The 19549-nt window shown below is 37.5% G+C and overlaps 2 protein-coding genes across 7 annotated transcripts in view; one reads left to right on the top strand and one right to left on the bottom strand.

Annotated features, from left to right (window-relative positions):
- The window catches only part of PHYHIPL (phytanoyl-CoA 2-hydroxylase interacting protein like), a 65438-nt gene extending 62041 nt beyond the window's left edge, over positions 1-3397 (top strand). The window contains exon 5 of the mRNA XM_004369871.2: positions 2139-3397. Within this exon, the coding sequence (XP_004369928.1) occupies positions 2139-2673 (535 nt within the window). The 3' untranslated portion in view covers positions 2674-3397. The remainder of the gene's footprint in view (positions 1-2138) is intronic.
- A 1327-nt stretch (positions 3398-4724) lies between these two features.
- FAM13C (family with sequence similarity 13 member C) overlaps positions 4725-19549 on the bottom strand; it is a 138961-nt gene continuing 124136 nt past the window's right edge. For 2 of the 6 annotated variants that reach the window (XM_004369869.1, XM_023739381.1), the window contains 4 exons: positions 12087-12182; positions 10635-10831; positions 9205-9306; positions 4889-5012 (listed from right to left, as the gene is read on the bottom strand). In XM_004369869.1, the coding sequence (XP_004369926.1) occupies positions 4889-5012; positions 9205-9306; positions 10635-10831; positions 12087-12182 (519 nt within the window). Of the gene's footprint in view, positions 5013-9200; positions 9307-10634; positions 10835-12086; positions 12183-19549 lie in introns of those variants that run through there. The other 4 variants (XM_004369867.1, XM_004369868.1, XM_004369870.1 and 1 more) reach the window with 4 other exon arrangements.

Here is a 19549-nt window from a genome sequence, read left to right as displayed (position 1 = left end):
CCCAATAGATGGACCCAACAGTAGAATGAAGGGGGCAAAGAAGTCAGTGAACTTTTACCCATTGTCGTTAAGTCAATTCTGACTCATAGTGACCCTCTAGCACAGAGTAGAACTGCCCCTAGGGTTTCAAAGGCTGTAATCTTTATGGAAGCAGACTGCCACATTTTTCTCTCTTGGAGAGGCTAGTAGGTTTGAACCACCAACATTTTGGTTAGCAACTTAACCACTGCACCATCAGGGCTCCTTCGGTGAACTTTAAGATACAATGGAAATAACCCAATCTGAACAACAGAGAGAAAATTGACAAAGATGAGCAGAGCCTCATGAACTTGTGGTACTATAACCAAAGATGTGAAATTCATGTCACCAGAGTCACAAAAGGAGAGGAGAAAGTGGATAGGACTGAAAAAGTACTCAGAGGAATAATTACTAAAAACATCTCAAATTTGGCAAATGACATAAACCTGCAGATTCAAGAAGCTGAGCAACCAGGATAAGCCCAAAATAACTCATGCCGAGACACATCATCAACTGTTGAACACTAAAGACAAACATCTTCAAAATGGCAAAAGAGAAACAGCACCTTATCTGTAAGGGATAAACAATTCAAATGACAGGGGATTTCTCATCAGAAAACAGGAAAGCCAGAAGGAAATAACACACCATTTTTCAAGTTCTGAAAGAGAACTGTCAATCCAGAATCCTATAGCTAATGAAAATACCTTCAAGAATGAAGAAGGAATCAAAACAGTCTCAGAAAAAGGAAAACTAAGAGAATCTGTCACAAGTAGACTTACCCTGAAAGAATAGCTAAAGGAAGTTTTTGAAAAAGATAGGAAATGATAAAAGAAGGAATCTTGGAACATCAGGAAGGAAGAAGAAACAACAGAAAGAGTAAAAATATGAGGTCCTATCCAGGATACCACACTGCATTGATTCATCATGTTTCCTGTTCTCCTCTGATCTCTGACAGTGTTCCGGTCTTTCCTTGAATCTGCATTTTTAATATGCTTTCTAGGTGATTCTGGGCACTTGATTTTGATATCTATTGCTATTCCAAAGCCAGGGGCAGATCCTGCGCACATCTCACTGACCCACAAACTGTAAGAAGCATGTTAAGTGTTGGGGGAACCCTCCCTTGTCTGAGTAGTAGTTTGTACTCTTCATCCCAAGTCATGCTGGTAGCAGTTAGGGACCCAGCAAGAAACAAAAACACTCAAGGGTAATTCTATAGAGAATTTAACAAAAGTACTATTAACAGAGGTTTAGGCAAGTTTAAGGGAATTAATAAGGGATGCTAAAGTAACCAAGAACTATTAAGAGATGAAAGGTTTTACTATTCTTGGAAAGGGGGAAAGGAATAGGGGCCACCCAGAAGGAGCAGTAGTTGGAAATGTGTAGTTATAGAAGAACTCAGTCCTGCCAGAACTGCAAGGCTCTGAAGCATGGAGGAAGTGGAAGAAGACATGTTCAAGGCTTTCTTCCTCCCACCCTATTTCTTGCTGGTGCCTCCGACTGGCAGAACCCAACTGGAATCCAGGGGGTAAGGAAGACCTGAATACTAGAGTCCCAGGCCACAAAAGAAGGCAAGAAGGATGGAGAATGGATCTGAGGGTGAGGGCAAAAGGAGAATAACCAGTACCGTCTCAAGCAAAATGCAAGAGAGATAACTTGATAAGTAAATTGTGGCTAGATAATTGATCAATCAATTTGACTGTGCTAACATAAGGGAAAGCACTAATTTTATAACTAAATTCTGGCATGCCTGAAAAAAAATTGAACATATTTAACAAGTTCTGTTGGTCTAGTTTTCTCTTCAATAAACTTCTGACTGTGATTATAGATATAAGATTTCTAATTCCAGTTTAATTTTTCTTGCTAGGAAATTTACTTTATTATGTTGAAGACCTCCAACGTTTGTGGTAGAATATCCTTACCTTAGGGTCGAGGCTAGAGCTGGGTCATCTATAGGTAATGTAAAAATTGCATTCTCCTTAATCTCACAGTAGGGTGGGCATGCAAGCCCTTTAACGCTAGGCAGTTGACTTTTGGACCTATCACCATGCATATGGACAAATTAGTGGCATTACCACTATCGTACCAGGCAGTGACCATTGACCATTTCTTTTCTCTTGCAGAGAACATCATGGGAATGCTATGCAGCCCTCTGTCAAAGATAACAGTGGTAGCCATGGCTCTCCCATTAGTGGAAAGTTAGAAGGCATCTTCTTCAGCTGCAGCACTGAATTCAATACTGGGAAGCCACCCCAGGATTCACCTTATGGAAGATACAGGTTTGAAATTGCAGCAGAAAAACTTTTTAACCCCAATACTAACTTATACTTTGGGGACTTCTACTGTATGTACACTGCTTATCATTATGTGATTCTTGTTCTTGCCCCTGAGGGATCGCCAGGAGATGAATTCTGTAAGCAGCGCCTTCCTCAGCTAAATTCCAAGAATAATAAATTTTTGACCTGCACAGAAGAAGATGGGGTGCTGGTTTACCATCATGCCCAGGATGTCATTTTAGAAATCATATACACTGACCCCGTGGATCTTTCTCTGGGCACCGTGGCAGAAATCACTGGTCATCAGCTCATGAGTTTGTCTACTGCAAATGCAAAGAAAGATCCCAGCTGCAAAACCTGTAATATCAGTGTTGGACGTTAATGCCCACTTTCTTACTCAGCCCCTTTTCTTCCCCTAGGAGCATTGATCCTCTGTTGTCCATTTTCATCACCAGATGTTTCCCACTGAAGCATGCGTATGCCGCTGTCACCAAAATCAGACTACCGTATTTCAAATTTCATTCAGAGTCATTGTAGTGTTTCCTATTCCCTACCCTTCCCACTACTTTCAATGATGATGTATCCTAAGTTCTTCTTCTGACACTTTATTGCCTAGATGCTGCAATGTTTTTATTTTTCTTTTATGCCAAACATAACAGAACAATTCTATATAGACCGCTTTAGCAAAATATCAAATAATGGCTTATAAATGGTGTTTAAATATGCATTCATTTTAATCTACTGAACAAATACTGGGGTAACTCCAAACCGCATGAAAGGGTGTAACTGCAGCATGAGTTAAATCTTGAAGCCTAGAATTGTCAGCACTTCCAACTTGTTGTTTGACGGTGTTATTTATGTTATTTATATTAGCTAACAGGAAACAACTACTGTGTTTCAACATAATAAATATAATAGAAAAATATTTTATTTGTATTGTTGTATAAAATATTTACAATCATAGAATATATAGAGTTACATTTTAATAGCAATTGTATACATGTCACGAAACCACTTCCCTTATCAAAGATTCAGTTTGTAAACCTCAAATAGTTGTGCATCTGTCCTGTTACAAGTAGATGACTTTAATTAAACACATTTATGAAAGACATTATTCTGATTCATAAAAGTTATAAAATGTCACATAAATACAGAGAAAACAAAAGTCTCTGAAATCGTCTGCTTCTGAAATAGTATTCTTCCCATCCAAACTATATGAAAATGTGAATTTCTTCAACATCATGCTTAAACATTACAGAAAATAGAAATACAAACATGGTTGCAACATGAGAGAAAATGTTCATCTTTTACTTGTTTTTCCAAAGAGAAAAATACTAAACATGTGCTTTAGTACGAAGTAACACAAAACATATACTGAAGATGATGAAGCACATCAAATACTCTGGCTTCTTTTCTAAGATGTCATGGCAAACAATTTTCAAACGTTTAATTTTGTACAGAAACAAGAATAACTATAGCTCATGAGAAAGCTTTTTCGACTTTACAAAGTATACATCTTGGAACATTAAGAAAAATGCATATTCCCAATGGAAAAATAGTTATATAATCTTAGTTATTAAACAAAAAGATTAGCAATCTTAACTATGATCACATTAGATTATATACTACAGACACGTATCTATCCAAAATATCTATTTTCAAATTTTAATGCAACATTTTAATATAAACATCTGTCAATTATAGACAAAGATAGTAATTCACAAAGTACATGCTATCAGAATGAACTTTGGTAATTAGAAATGTAAAATTTCAAATAACAGATAAAATATTGTGATTTTTTTTAATATAGAAATAAAAAATTAGCAGTGACACATTCTAGTATATTTTAGAGTTACTGAAAGCCTAGCAGTCTTTAGGAACAATGCAGTAGATTTTTAAAAATCACTTAAAAATCTATTAGAAGCTTCAAATAAGTTACTTTCTTACTAGCTGCATCCCTTTCTACATGAACATAAGCAGAATTTCTTTTCTTCCTTTCACTGGTCTTTGCACATACATCAACATAAGCAGTCTCTGAACACTAAACAGACTTTCCCTAACAAGTAGCCCATTAAACAAGTGGATGCTACATGTTATTTAGGTTTCACAAAATATTAGATAATTTTTTTAAGTAATTATATTGACGGAGTTTTCTCCTTGGCATGGGGCAGGCTGGATTTTTTTTTTTTTTCTTCTAATTATACTGTCACTTGTATTCTTCCCCCCATTTACATTCCTCCTCCTCATATATGGAGCCCTGATGGCACAATGGTTAAGAGCTACAACTGCTAACCAAAAGGTCATCAGTTCAAATCTATCCTATGGGGCAGCTCCACTCTGTCCTGTAGGGTCATTATGAGTCCTATAGGGTCACTATGACTATGAGTCGGAATCGACCTGAGGGCAGCGGGTTTGGCTTGGGTTTTTTCCTCATATATAATTACAGTTCCCATCCTTTCTTAGAAACAACTACTACTACCACTAAAGTGCTTCAGTTTTCAGTATGTCAAAACTACTTAGCAGGAATGGCGGGAGAAAATAAACTTGATTTTTAAATTTTTTTCTTGGATGAAAGTGATCAGGAACATTTCCTGACCTCAGATCGTTTTGGCCACATCTTGCTTGCTGATGAGGACCTCGAGCAGTCTCAGTTTGGCTTTTATGTGCTTGTATTCATAGTACTCATCTGCCATTGGGATCCTGTCTTCCTTTTGTGGACTTCTGCAAAATGAAAAATACAATCTGTTAGTTCATAATGAATTAAGCCATTATAAATCCTTTTTGAATTTGAATTTGAATTCATACATGAGAAAGTACAGGGTAGCAACTTCTCTTTATTTTTTGCACTGTGTGTTCTTTACCTTTAGGAACTTGAATGGCATAGATGAGTGCAGATATATGGCCCAGTACATAGGTATATATGACAGTGAGGCAAGGGAAAAAAAGAAAACCCTCAAGGCATTCCTTGTCCATCACCTCCCACAGTCCCATACCTTGTAAAATGTTCAGCCCTTATATTAAGAGTTATTAAGAGTATCAATCTAAAAATACAGAAATTCAGGTACAGAAATAATTTATAAATTTATAATGGCAGGGAGAAAAAGCTTAGTGGCTACCTTACAAACCTGAAACATTTCCAGGTTTCCTTATAATGCCTATCTCTGCTAATGTGAAGTAGAATTACTGAGCAGTTCCATGATAGAGGCAATGTATGAGTCCAAATTGCAAGGGTTCTGTTCTGCACACTAATTCTAAAAAGACTAGACATACGACAATGCATAGGTTTTTGTACACGTGCATTCTAACTACAACATACTCTTGCCATTTACTATGAGAAATAATTGGGTAGCATCTGGAGTTAAAATCATTTGCCTTCCCACAAAAATATATTGCCAGGATAGGTTTTCTAAAGGCAAATAGTTGCTGCAAGGTTTCAGAAGGTTCTTGTCATCTTGGCTGATAAGATGACCAACTGTTTTTAAAACATTTGCACTCATGACTTTACAGTTGCAACTGAATACAAATACAAATACTCTCCAATATTAGTATGGCTGAAACTGGGAAAACAGCTAACATTTAATGTTTTCCCTGTTTCCCAGTATTCATAAAAAGATATTTCTTCAAAATATCTATTACAAAAAAAAAAAAGTTAATCTATAAAGATTCTAAGAGTGTAGATATCTACTTGTGTTGTACCACTATTTACTGCTTTGGAATTTCTAGTACAGAACTCAGGACAGTACATAAATCCATATACAGTGTTCCTTTTAAATGCTGCCTAAATTATATAACACAATTCCTTTGCTTCCATTCTATACTATTTGCCAACCTTATCATAATAGCTGGGTGTCTGAATACCACCTTGATTTGTGTAAACAGATCTAAGTGAATAAATGGTCTAATTTATAGGGAAACACTAATAATCAATAGTATGCCTTTTTATTGGTCCTACATACCCCATTTTGGCTAATAAACAAGAGTGCTATGGCCAGAATGAAAAATTATCCTGTCTTCCCTGAAGAAATTGTCCCATTATATCAAACATGCTAAAGTGCTTAGCACAGTTCTTGGCCCATAATTGCTAATAATAATGTTATCTATGTGATTACCATGCTTCTTATGTGGTAAATATTACCAAGAAAATTTATAATACCTTAAAATTTCTAGCAATCCATTTGCATGGTTATTTTACCTTATGGTTAAAAAAACCAAACCCAATTCGTTGCCACCCAGTCAATTCCAACTCATAGCGACCCTATAGGACAGAGTAGAACTGCCCCATAGGGTTTCCAAGGAGCAGCTGGTGGATTCAAACTGCTGACCTTTTGATTAGCAGCCAAATGCTTACCCACTGCACCACCAGGGCCTCATGGATTGTTAAGCCTTCCCAATAAAATGTCTTGGGAAAACAAGATTAAGATATATTATTTTCCAACTGTTTAGTTTTAGTAATCACCACTTTTGTATTTAGTTAAAATAAATCACCACAAGAGGGTGTACAACCTCATGGCATACCCGAAGTGGGTTGAGCACTCACAGATGCAGAATACTGTAGGTAGAACATAACTAGCATCCTTGTATGAAAACAGGCATGCCAAATACTACTGCAGATCCACTAGGCAAGACTACTAGCACACTGGGGAGTTCTCAAACTCTTTAAGGTAGATTCCTGAGTTCAAATGGGTAAAAATGTAAATTTATCCAGGAACCTAGTTATGAAAAGAATTTATGCATATTAAAGTGATTGACTAATTTCTCACATATAGTGACTATTTAGATTTGGAATACTGATACTATCTGGCCACGTATTTCCCTGAATGAAAAAGTCCTACAAAGTACCTTAAATCTAAAGGAAGCAGAGATCAGAAACTTTTATGTAAATCAATATATACCCAAAGCATAGTATAGCTGACAGTCCAGAAAGACAAATTCACTATTTAAGGAATGTTTTGCAAAGAAAGTTGCATGAAACTGTGGTAAAGAAAAGAAGACCAAACCAAAACCAAATTTGTTGCCATTAAGTCGATTCCGACTCATAGCGACCCCTAGGACAGATTAGAACTACCCCATAGGGTTTTCAGGGAGCAGCTGGTAGATCTGAGCTGCTGACCTTTAGGTTATCAGATGAGCTCTTAACCACTGCACCACCAGGGCTCCGAAGAAAAGAAAAAGGTATGGAAAAAGAAAAATAAATCATGCTTTATACTCTAATTAGCATCCACAAAACATTTCTCACTAGATTAGTTAACACCAGAAGGATAATAAATGCCACAAACAGCAATTATTTAAGTGTCTGCCACATGCCAGACACTTTACATACATTATGTCTTGTAATCCTCACAGCTGTCCTATGAACTAGTTAATATTTTGCAGTTGGAGAAACAGACTTAAAGAGATGAAGTTATTTGGCCCAAATCACAAAAACTAGCCATTCAAACCGTGTTATTTCCTCAGGTAAGTAAGTTGGATTTAACAACTGGAAAGGAAGATTCCAGGTAGAAAACTAGGTGGGTTACATCTGTATTTGCTGGATGCAGAAAAATTCCTGACCTAATAGGTCCGGTCATAGTAAACAGCCTTGGAGGTCTGAAATGGAAAAGCTGCAGCAACTGGTGAGTTGACCAAGGTTCCAAAGTGCCTTTAGAAAATAGTCCATTTCCATCAGGGTAACCTTCAGACTGCTTAAATGAAATCAATTCAAGAAAGGCAGATACCTAGATGGAAAGGAATATCGAGGAGCCAGTGTAGTATTGATTCCAATACTTATGTTCTAAAACCCAAAGGGAGATTTTAATCTCATCTCTGGCACTCAATAACTTTTGACTTTGGAAAAGTTACAGCCTGAATTTTTTTTTTAAGACTGATATATGATAACCGTAACAACAACAAAAAAAAAAAAAATTGCCGTCGAGTCGATTCTGACTCATAGAGACCCTATAGGACAGAGTAGAACTGCCCCATAAGGTTTCGAAGGAGCAGCTGGTGGATTCAAACTGCCAACCTTTTGGTTAGCAGCTGAGCTCTTAACCACTGATCTTACAACAGAAGAAGCTGGCGCTCAGAATGGCTAAGTGTTTTATCATTATTTTATTGATGATATACCAAAAATTAGTGGAAGCTAATGGAATGCATGATGAAACTTGGGTTGACACAGAAAAATAGAAGACAAATAGAGGATAAAGCTAAGCATTAATTTAAGGTATAGAAAGGATAAATATGAACTTTTGACCACATTCTGAAATAAAATAATTAGGGAAGATCCTGAAGTTTAAAGGATATATTTAAAGCAAAACAAGAATTATTATTCAGTAAAGTAGGGAATAACCTGTGGAACTAAGTAGTCAAAAACCAAGAATTGCTACGGTTTTAATGTTGTTATTAGGTACCATTGAGTTGGTTCCAACTCATAGTGACCCTATGTACAACAGAACAAAACACTGCCCAGTTTGCGCCATCCTCACAATCATTGCTATGTTTGAGCCCATTGTTGCAGCCACTGTGCCAATCCATCTCATCAAGGGTTTTCCTCTTTCTTTGCTGACTCTCTACCTTACCAAGCATGATGTCCTTCTCCAGGGACTCGTCCCTCCTGATAACATGGTTTTAATAGGTGTTTTAAAAGTTTAGATAAATTCAACACTTAAAATGAGATTTATTATGTAAAGTTAGGGATGTTTGGAGTACATCCTTTAGTTTTTAAAGATTGATGTCACACTTGACAGCTGCATCTTCCTATAAAACATTCCTAATAATGGCACTATAGAATGTTGCATTGGACAAATCCTGGGTCTAAGCCAGTATGATAATTTTTAACCTCTCGTATAAATTCCCTGTTCCCGCAGAAAAATTGCAGCTCATTCTTGTCAATAGTTCTTTAGGAAATATTAACTTAAATATCTCTTCCAACACTCACCTTCCTGTTTGTTTAAAAAACTGTTCTTCAAATTCTCTTAAGGCTTTCCGTAGTCTCTTCTTGTCAGCCCTAGTTTCTCGGAGATGGTCAAGAAGCACAGGCCTGTAACAGGTAAAATATGTATTTGCCATCACTGAGCTCTGGCCTAACATAAGCAGATTTATCTGTTCAGCAAAAGCATACTATGATTCTGAGTGTTCTGCCTAAAGAGTGTCTTTTGAGTAAGAATGGCATATGTAGAGCCTGATATAGAGGAGCACATAGGCAGGGGAAAATACCCAATGAAAGCAATGTGATAGGAAAGGAGAAATATGGACAGCAGGCAGGGAGACTAGTTTGAGTTCATTGTAAGAAGTAATAGAGGTAATGGCCATATGAATAGATGATGGAGGAACAGACATTTTGAAGAAATGATCATCAGTGTTTGGTGATAGACAACATAAAAGACACAAGAGGAAGAGACTTCAAGGAAAACTCGACCCTTCCAATCTAGAGGGTAGGGAGATTGGCAGTATCCTTGGGAATTAAACCAAGCCCAACTATAGTATAGTTACATTGCAAATTCCGCTCACCTCATTCTTCTAAAACAAGAAAGAGTCATATATTTTAGAAGTGGAATTTTTAATCTGGGGGACCTACGTATGAGTTTCAGTGACTGTGAACTCCCTGAAATTATATATGGGCATTTTCTAAGAAAAAAATCCATTGCTTTCAAAAAAGTCCAACACCCCAAAAAAGTTAGGGGAACCACTACTTTAGAACAAGAAAGAAAAAGAAAGGAGGATTTTCTGTTTCCAAACAAGTTCTTCTTCTGTGAAATTAAGATACCAGAATCTCACCTTACACCTTAGTCCTTAGCTTCACCTCATGAATTTGTGTGGTTTCCATCCCTATCTTGGGATATAAACTCACTGCACTATCTAATACATGTTAAAGAAAATCTCATAATCTGGGCTGCAATATACAAACCAAAGAAGGCCAAATAAGAGGAATGCTAGCCACTGATGTTAACAATAATGAAATACTAATGAAATCCAAATAGCTCCTGCTGAAGGACCGTTAGGAGACAAAAGACAGCTCATGTACTTAAAGCCAAGAAGATTGTTCAGCATTTTCAAGGGGCAGTTGTGCTTCACACTCTGCTCAGAGTGAGACTGGGGCCAGACCTTGCTGAAAAGAGGTGTGAACATTGCAAATTAAACATTAGCATTTATGGCATCTTTAGGGCATTATTGGGAGCCTTGGCTCCTCATGGCTTTGTTTTCTCGATTCTCCAGTTAAGAAGACAACCAGATTATCCTTTTAGGACTACTTTTTGGTGGATAGCACTTGTTAGAGAGTCTAACAGCTCTTTTGAACTTCATCTGCACATATAAGGTACCCCAGACAAGGAGTTAAAATGAGACTCCACACTTAGGATTCACACTCACATGGTAGCCTCATGTAAATTGGACATGGAGAGGGCTGGTTGTTTGACTTCTTTCTTTTCATCTGGTAGCAGGGCTCTAACAGGTTCAATCTCACTGGAGTAGCTGAGGTGGTCACCAACAGGGATGTGAGATGCTTGATCTGGCAAAGAAGATTGTTGGCTTCCCTGTGGATAGTCTTCATCAGAGTCCTCTTCCTCCTGCTTATCACAGGAAGAGTTAAATAAAGTCACAAAATGTTAAGCGCCTGTTGAAGCAAAACCAGGACGGGGAACCGTAAATGTACATCATGAAAGTCATTAGATGATCCCCTGTGCCTACGGAGGACCAGGAAGAAAGCAACCAAGATGAGCAAAGAAGCACCCTTTCTGGGCTAAAATTCTCACCAAGTTTATCTGTTTACTGGGCCAAATAAGGCACAGCCATTCCAGATCTGGTCCAGTTCTGTATTGCACTGCCTAGTGATTCCTCCCTATGACCCAAACCTTCTGGGCCCTAGGTCCATACCAGTGATATGGGTTAGGATGAGACGGACTACAGACACATTTTGTCATCCAGAAATAGCCCAAATCAGGTCCAGATGTGGGCCACATTCAGATACAGAGGGTACTTAGCAAACTGACAAATACAGGGAAGAGCTCTATGAAGTCCAAAGCAAAGCAGGATTACTCCTTAACACGTTCTGATACTCTTTATCATGACCAGAAGATTGTCTTGCAAGGAGTATCTGAAAATCATACTCCATTTTAAATGGGGAAATTTCAAAGACTACGAATCATGATGTTTTATGTCTTTAAAGATATGTAAGTATAAATACATTCAAGTATACTTAAATTTATATTTGTTAATTATCTATTCCTTTTTATATTGATAACTTGAGCAAATATTTTGATACTGTTGGAGTAGGATTTGTGGTGTGTTTTCTAGTTCTTTATTCCCATAAATCAGTCTTTATTAAAAGTAGTCTAACTCAATTTCAGCACTCCTATTTTCTATTGAAAGAAATCTACTTATATTTTGTACAACGACGGTCAAATGGTACCCAAACCAAATGCTACATTACATCAAGGAATATACTATCAATTTTCCTATTAAAGGAGAAAAATTAACCAATACACACAGAATAGAAGGGCTCTGCCTGGTCTAGCATTAGACAATGCCAAACTGAAATAAACCGTCTCTTCTTCCCACACAAGGCAATGGAAGCAAATGTTAAAATTGACTTCAAATATACAATAGTTTTAATTGTATTGTATAAACACAATAGTTCTAATTACCAGCCACTGTTAAGTACAGTATTAGGATTGGGGGAAGCCACTTTCTATTTTTTGAAATAATAACTGGCCATGTTAGCAGCATATATTGCCTTTATAATCTTACAGTGCTGCCTCCCTAACTAAACATCAATATCAGCACCAGTATGGGTTTTTAGTTAATGCAAGCATCCTGACTTACAATTGTTGGGATAAGGGAAGGTGTTGATAAGATTTGCTTGATAATTCTGTATCGGTCGTAAAGAGGCTTTATGAGGTTCTTGTCTTGCTTAGTTACCTGAAAAACATGAAATTCATTATTGCCCCTTTCTCAGACAAGGATCAAAACACATCAATATTTTTAGCAGGCAAAAAAATAAATGTCTTGAAGCCTCAAAGTAAAGGATTATAATACATAATGCAACAGTAATTAGAAAAAGGAAAAAAATGTATAATGTACTATATAAAGCACATGGCAATTTTCTTTTAGGAAAATTTCTTGAAGTCTAGCTTTAAGTTTAGAAAGATATTTTTAAAGCTTTCTGGAGGAGTCTTCAGTACCTAAATAGTGAGGGGCCTATTCTTTCATCACTTCTTCATTTTCAAAAAACCAATAGGTGATCAAGACCTATTGATTTTTCTTCTAAAACATCTATTTTATCTGGACTTCCATGATTATATTCACAAACACTAACCTTATCCAGGTCTTCATCACTAAATACTAGGATTATATATAGTAGTTTACTGGATAGCTCTGACATTAACTAGGTAATTGTGATGGTTAAGGTTATGTGTCACCTTGGCTAGGCCATGATTCTTAGTAGTTTGGCAGATACTATGTAATCATCTTCCATTTTGTGATCTGATGTGAGCAGTCAATCCACTGAAAGGGGGAGTTCCCTTGAGCGTGTGGCCTGCATCCAATATATATGGATGTTCTGGCAAACCTCGATCTCTCTTGATCCTGCATCCAACTCGTCATCCTCTGATCTCTGATTCCTTGTACTTGAGCCAGTAGCCTGCTGCCGGACCTGTAGATTTGGGGATTTACCAGTTCCTGCAACCCCCTGAGCCAGCAGCCTTCTGCCTGACCTGCTGATTTGGGGTTCGTCAGCCCCTGCAATCACATGAGTCAAGGGAAGCCTCCAGTCTGATGCCTGACCCACAGATTTGGGACTTGCCAGCCTCCACAACTGTGTGAGCCATTTCCTTGAAATAAACATCTCTATATTTATATATACACTTCATTGGTTTTGCTCCTCTACAGAACCCAGCCTAAGAAAGTAATCTTGGACACATCAGTTAACTTCTCTGAATCTTCAATTTCCTTCCTATACAACAAGGAGGTTAGAGTTATAAGGTTCCTTCCAAGTGAAAAATTCCATGCCTCTATATCCACTATCCATTCACTGTCCCTCTATTGTATGACCCATCCATAAGCACTATTTTCAACAGGTAACACCATGCATAAAAATTTAAATAGCTTGCTATCTGTTTGTCATCATCAATCCAAAGTAACCAAACTCCTCTGCTTGGCTTAATTTTCTCCCCACTGTGTATTCTGCATTAATTTGCAATAGATGTACTACATACAGCCTCCTCTTTGCCTCTAGACCAATGGTCCTCACTCAGCAGAGAATGGAAGGGGCATGGTGGAAATAGCACATTATATAATAATCAACCAGGTATCTTTTATCAAAGTACATATGCCCAAAAGTGCTATCTGGCTCTGCCTTCTAGGTTCCCCAAAGAGAATCTTAAGGGAAAAGAAAATGGCTCAAGCATGTGTATTTTTAAAGCTTTCTAGTTATTCTCATACTACCCTGAGAACACTGCTGGTCCCTATTGATCTGACTTTTTTTTGAACTTCTCTATCTCATCATCTGGGCCTTAACATTCTTGCATGTTTCAGTTTTGTTGGTCCAAATAGAAGTTTCTTGAGAACAGATATCACATCATGTATTTATTTAATTCTCACAGTACCCAACATATGCCTATTCCCACTACCAATCTATTAACTCAGCTCTACATGCAAAAAGAACTCCATTTTTTGTAACCTTCATATAAATTACACAAATTGCAACCTAAGATTTCCTTTTCTCTTTATTCTTAGTAGAAAGAAAGATCACCTCTCTCTGTAGAAGCCTTTTATTAAGTGACTCCATGAACTTTTAACTTTCTAGCCCAACCATTTCTTAAATATTTTCTTAGTCATGACACATCTTTCCAAGAAAAACAAAATCCATCAAAACGTATTCCCTAGGATTTTAATAGGTGATTAAAAAAAAAAAAAAATCATAATCTAACCAGTTCAGAAAACACTGAAATAATGTTTTCTTTTTTAAATGCAGCATGTCATTGGGATTTATATCTCATAGAAAGCACTTCATAAAATGCTACATTTAAGTCTTATTGGCATCTCTCTGCTGAGCCCTGGTGGCACAATGGTTAAGCACTCGGCTGCTAACCAAAATGTTGGTGGTTTGAACCCACTCAGCAACTCTTCAGGAGAAAGATATGGAGATCTGCTTCTGCAAAGACAAGAAAACCCTGTGAGGACAGTTTAACTCTGTCACATGGGGTTGCTATGAGTCGGAATTGACTCAGTGGCACCCAACAACTACTGTTGTAATTTGATTTTTTGTGATTTTATTTATTTATAGTACATTGCCTAGATTCTAGAAAAAATTAAATTTAATCCGGAAAAAAAAAAAAAGGGAGTGACCAGAAAGCAAGTTAGAATGGCGAATGACCATCCCAGTTTTGTTTCTTTTTGGGCCCTGGTCATAGTTTTTTGGGAAAGAAATGCTGTAGTGAAAGCGCTTCTACCACTGCACTCGTTTTCCCTCTTCCTATGCCACTGGTCCTGCTAATTCTTTCATAGTAAACCACTGAAATTCATAAGAAAGATTCTCTTTAATCATCTCCATAGGGGGTTCACCTTTAAGGAGATAAATCAAACTAACTTTCTTTTCTCTGGAGAATAACTGATGGAAATCTTTTACTATTTAGCTTTAGGGACTCAAGTCCTGCCGAGAGTTTTCTGTGTCTAAGTATTCCCAACCCTCTACTGAGGGAGACACGACATATGGAACAAGTCTGACCATTTGACCGAACTAACAACATATAAAGTCAGTAATTAAGATAAGTATGCAAAAGAAATTTATAAGCAGGGCAATGCAGATTAGCATTAACCTCGAAACCAGAGGACCTGAGTTCAGATAACACCTTCAAATCTTGCAATCTCTATGTAATCTCTGAACCCTAACTTTCTAATATGCAGAATGATGATCACTTTTAATAAGTTATCTTATGTAAACATGCCTGGCACAGAGTCAAGCACACTAAATGTTAGTTGAGCTATCAAACTAGTTGGCCCTGAGATTACTATCAATGTTGTCTGTTAACAAAAAAGGAATACTACGATGTTATAAAAGAATAGATTTTAAAAATAAAAAAAATAAAAAAAATGAGAAACTACGTCTTGATAGAAAAACTCTACGGAATGTATAAATTTTAAAAAGGATACAGACTGCCACCTTCTGTTTAAAGGGGTAAACTGAGAATATATATTGATACTTACTTGTATATTTATATAGAAACTCCAAAAGGAGACATTAACTATCAATAACAATAGTTATCTGCTTGGGGTGGAAAACCTCAGAGCTGAAGATAGTGGATAGGATGGGAAGGAGACTTTATTGTGTAACCTTTTATATATATATGTTTACGTATAAATACATGTATTTTGAACTATGTGAGAAAGTATTATCTATTCAACAGATCAAAAAATTTCAAAGATACATAGGCAGGAAGAAGAACTTGATAGGCTCTTTCTTACGGTGCCCTTTATTTCAAAGTCTTCCCTCTCTCCAACTCACAACAAATATACTAATCAGTTCTTAATGTTTTGTTGATTTTAAAAGTTAAAATGAATTAAGTTTTTTTTTTTTATTTTTTTTTTTAATCTTCTTCCCTCCTCAAAGATCCTGCCGTTGATGAAAGGCCAGAAGAGGTAACTGCCATTATTCATCCACTTGGTAATTTGTGCTGTGCACCTGACCCCACCTACAATTCTGGGAAAGGGCACTAAAATGTGTATAATTGCCAGTGGCAATTCAAGATTTTCCAAAGAAAAGGGCAGAAATAGGCACTACAATCATACTCAGGGGATGACTCATTTCCAGTGCACAAAGGATGCTCTGTGACCCAGACGTGATTATCTCCAAAAATCATCCACAGATGAAGGAGGAAGAAAATTGCTCAGTAGCCGTCTCTGAACTGACAAGGCAATATTGTAGGATTTATCAGGTTTAGTATGGGCTCTGACTAAACACTGAAGGCAAAAAATTCAGAAATGAAGAGTCACAATAAAAGTCTATCTAGAAAAATAATTTTTCATCTCACAAATTTTATTATTTAATGCATTTTTAGCAGTAAGGCAAGAACCCCAGATGAAAGTTATCTGTCAATTTGAGTTTAAATAAACAGGAACTAATGAGATGATCTCAAGTGCTGAGGAGTTCACTGAAGAGCCAGGAATAATACCAACTGCTCTGGAAATTTACAGTCTGCCCTTTGGTTCTGCTATGGCTTCTGGACTCCTCCTTAGCACCCACCTTATTGCTGACTAACCACTACATGGCTTGCTGTGTTAAGCTCTCCCAGAGACAATAATGCAGCTTTACATATTGAGGCCTACGTGTTCTACTACAGATGCTCTCTATTTAAAGGGCCTAATGTTAGCCTACTCTAAACCCCCTTGCCGTCGAGTCGATTCTGACTCATAGCAACCCCATAAGACAAAGTAAAACTGCCCCATAGGGTTTCCAAGGAGCAGCTGGTGGATTCAAACTGCCAACATTTCGGTTAGTAGCCAAACGCTTAACCAGCATACCATATAGCTACTAGGTTTATTTGAAGGGGCTTCTGACACTTACTAAATGGTTCAGTGGATACTTTATTTAAAATAACTGAAATAATTATGCCATATGTACAAAGAAGACTTCTAAAGAACTCAGACATTTCTCACTGATCTCCAGACTCTCACTTGCATGGGCCTACTTGACAGCTGCACTTAGATGAAAAAGGTTTTCCCAGGAATGATAGCTTTTTCAGGATGTGGGACTTTCAGTGCTAACAGCAGGAAATTCTCGGACAAACTAAGATGATTGGTTACCCTATCCCTCAAAATGTTAAAATTAACATGTTAAAAATTAACAGACATCTTGAGTTGTTACCCCTACTCCCAATCTGCTCTTTCTCTAGTTTTTCCCACCATAGTAAATGGCCCCATTGCCATCCTGGATTTGTCCTTTCTTCCCTTATATCCAATGCTTCAGCACATCCTTTTGATTCTACCTCCAAAATATACTTTGAATGTGTTCACTTCTTTCCACTTCCAAGGTCACCATGCTAGTCCAATTCATCTCTCTTTTTTCCACTCTTGCTCAGAAAGATCTTTTTAAATGTAAATGATGTCATGTCACTTTCCTGCTCATTCAACAGCTTCTCAGTACCTTTCAAGGCCTAAAGTGTCCTACATGATGGGTCCCATCCTATCTTTCTGATTTTATCTCATGCCATTCTATGCTCCAGCCTTTAGACCTGAAAATTCCAAGTATACAACAAGCTCATTCTTGCTTTAAGGCCTTCATAGTTCCATCTATCTAGAATGTTCTTTGCTGCTCCTTGCATGCTGATTCTTCTTTATTAAATGTCACCTTCTTGACCTTCCTAATCACCCTATCTAAAGTAGAAACCATACCTATTATCTTCTATCACATCACCCTGTTTATTCCCTACACACTGCTTATCAAACCTGTAATGATTTTGTTTACTGAGCTGTTTATTTGTTGTTGTATCCCAGTCCCCTAGGAGAACATGAGCTCTAATAGGACAGAGAATCCCATAACTTTCCCATCTTGTTTCTTTTCTATATCCAGCATCTAACCTACTTCACTGCACATAGTATGTACTCAAATCTTTTTGCAGATAAATGTTTACCCACCAGTCAACAGACATCCCCCTTACTGTCACAATAATTATATAAATAGATATCATCTGTATACTACAAGTAAAAAAGTTGAATCTCAGAGAATTATCTTGCTAAGTGCACGTGGTTAGAAAGCATTGGGCTCAAACAGTGAGTCCTGCTCTAAGTCTACTATATCAATCTCAGCTCACTATACTGGTCAATTGAATAGAACATAGAATTAGGACTTGGGTGTTGATCAAGCCGATTTTTTAGATTGTGGTAAAAGTAACTATAAAATATAGAAAATACTCTCAGAAGCATTGAAGGAAGGAGGACCACAGATGTGTCTGAGGATATGTAGATAAACAGGAGTTATCTACTGGCTAACACAAAGATCTAGAATCTTTGCAGGTGGGGAGGGGATAGATTGGCTAAGTGCTTAAAAATCTTCTATTCACTGTTCACAAAATGTATTGGCTGGTTTTGAGTCTAAAAGTATTTCATGAAGACAGAGGTGCCACAGGCCCATTTCTACCTGTACATCACAACATCTAGTGTAAAGAACTAGTCCAGAAGTTCCTGGGGATTATTTTAGGATTGGTATATGTTGGTACCTTATGATTAAGAGCGGATAATGTTTACTAGAGCAGGTATAGGCACCATTCTTCTCAAGAAGACTTCATTACATAGTTAAATATGCTAGTCTGTTCATTCATCTGTCCATCCATCCATTCACTCAGCAAACATTTATTCAATAACTACTAAGTACAGGCACAGGGAAGTTTAAAGTGTAGTGTGAGAGACGGAAAATGGCAAGGAGCATAATAAGAGTTAAGGTAGGGTAGCTATAATTGTTACTAAAGAAAGGAAAGTCAATCACAGCAGTCTCAGGGTTGGGATAGGAAGGATCACAGGGAAGCTTTCTGGGTGTCTTAGGCTGGGTTCTCTAGAGAAGCAAAACCAGTGAAGTGCATATATATGTATATATAGAGAGAGAGAGGGAGAGAGATTTATCTCAGGAAATGGCTCATGCAGCTGTAGAGGCTGGCAAGTCCCAAGTCCGTGGGTCAAGTGTCAGGCTGGAGGCTTCTCCTGACTCACATAACTGCAGAGGCTGACGAATCCAAGATTGGCAGGTAAGACAGCAAGCTGCTGGCTTATAGGCTGTGGAGGCTGATGGATCCCAAGATCTGCAGACAAGCCACTGGCTCCAGTCCCAAGAACTGGAGGTCAGATGATGATGAGCCAGATGTAGGATCCAGAGCAAGCGAGCTTTGCCAGAACATCCATATATATATTGAATGCAGGCTACTCTCCCGAGGAAACTCCCTTTACAAGTGATTGGCTGATCACATCAGATCACATCATGGAGGATCACTTCATCCTTGTGTAACTGCCAAATTACATCATTACATAACTGCCAAACTACATCGTTACGTAACTGTTAAACCACTGAGAATCATGGCCCAGTCAAACTGACACACAACCTTAACTGTCACACTGGACATAAGTGAAATGTAAGCACAGATATGCAGAGTGAGGAGTTAACCAGGTCAGTGCTAATGGCACTTCTCTTCTTTGTAAAATATAATTTTTTTTGAGGTGCAGATTCATATATTCACATGATATATGAATTGGCAGCTATACCTGGATGTCTCACAGCAATTTCAAAACTGAGATATCTAAAG

The sequence above is a fragment of the Trichechus manatus genome, unplaced genomic scaffold (genome assembly GCF_000243295.1).
Source record: "Trichechus manatus latirostris isolate Lorelei unplaced genomic scaffold, TriManLat1.0 scaffold00007, whole genome shotgun sequence".
NCBI classification, from domain to species: Eukaryota; Metazoa; Chordata; class Mammalia; order Sirenia; family Trichechidae; genus Trichechus; species Trichechus manatus.
Note: the sequence above shows the minus strand (reverse complement) of the source record. Positions and strands in the feature narration are given on the sequence as shown.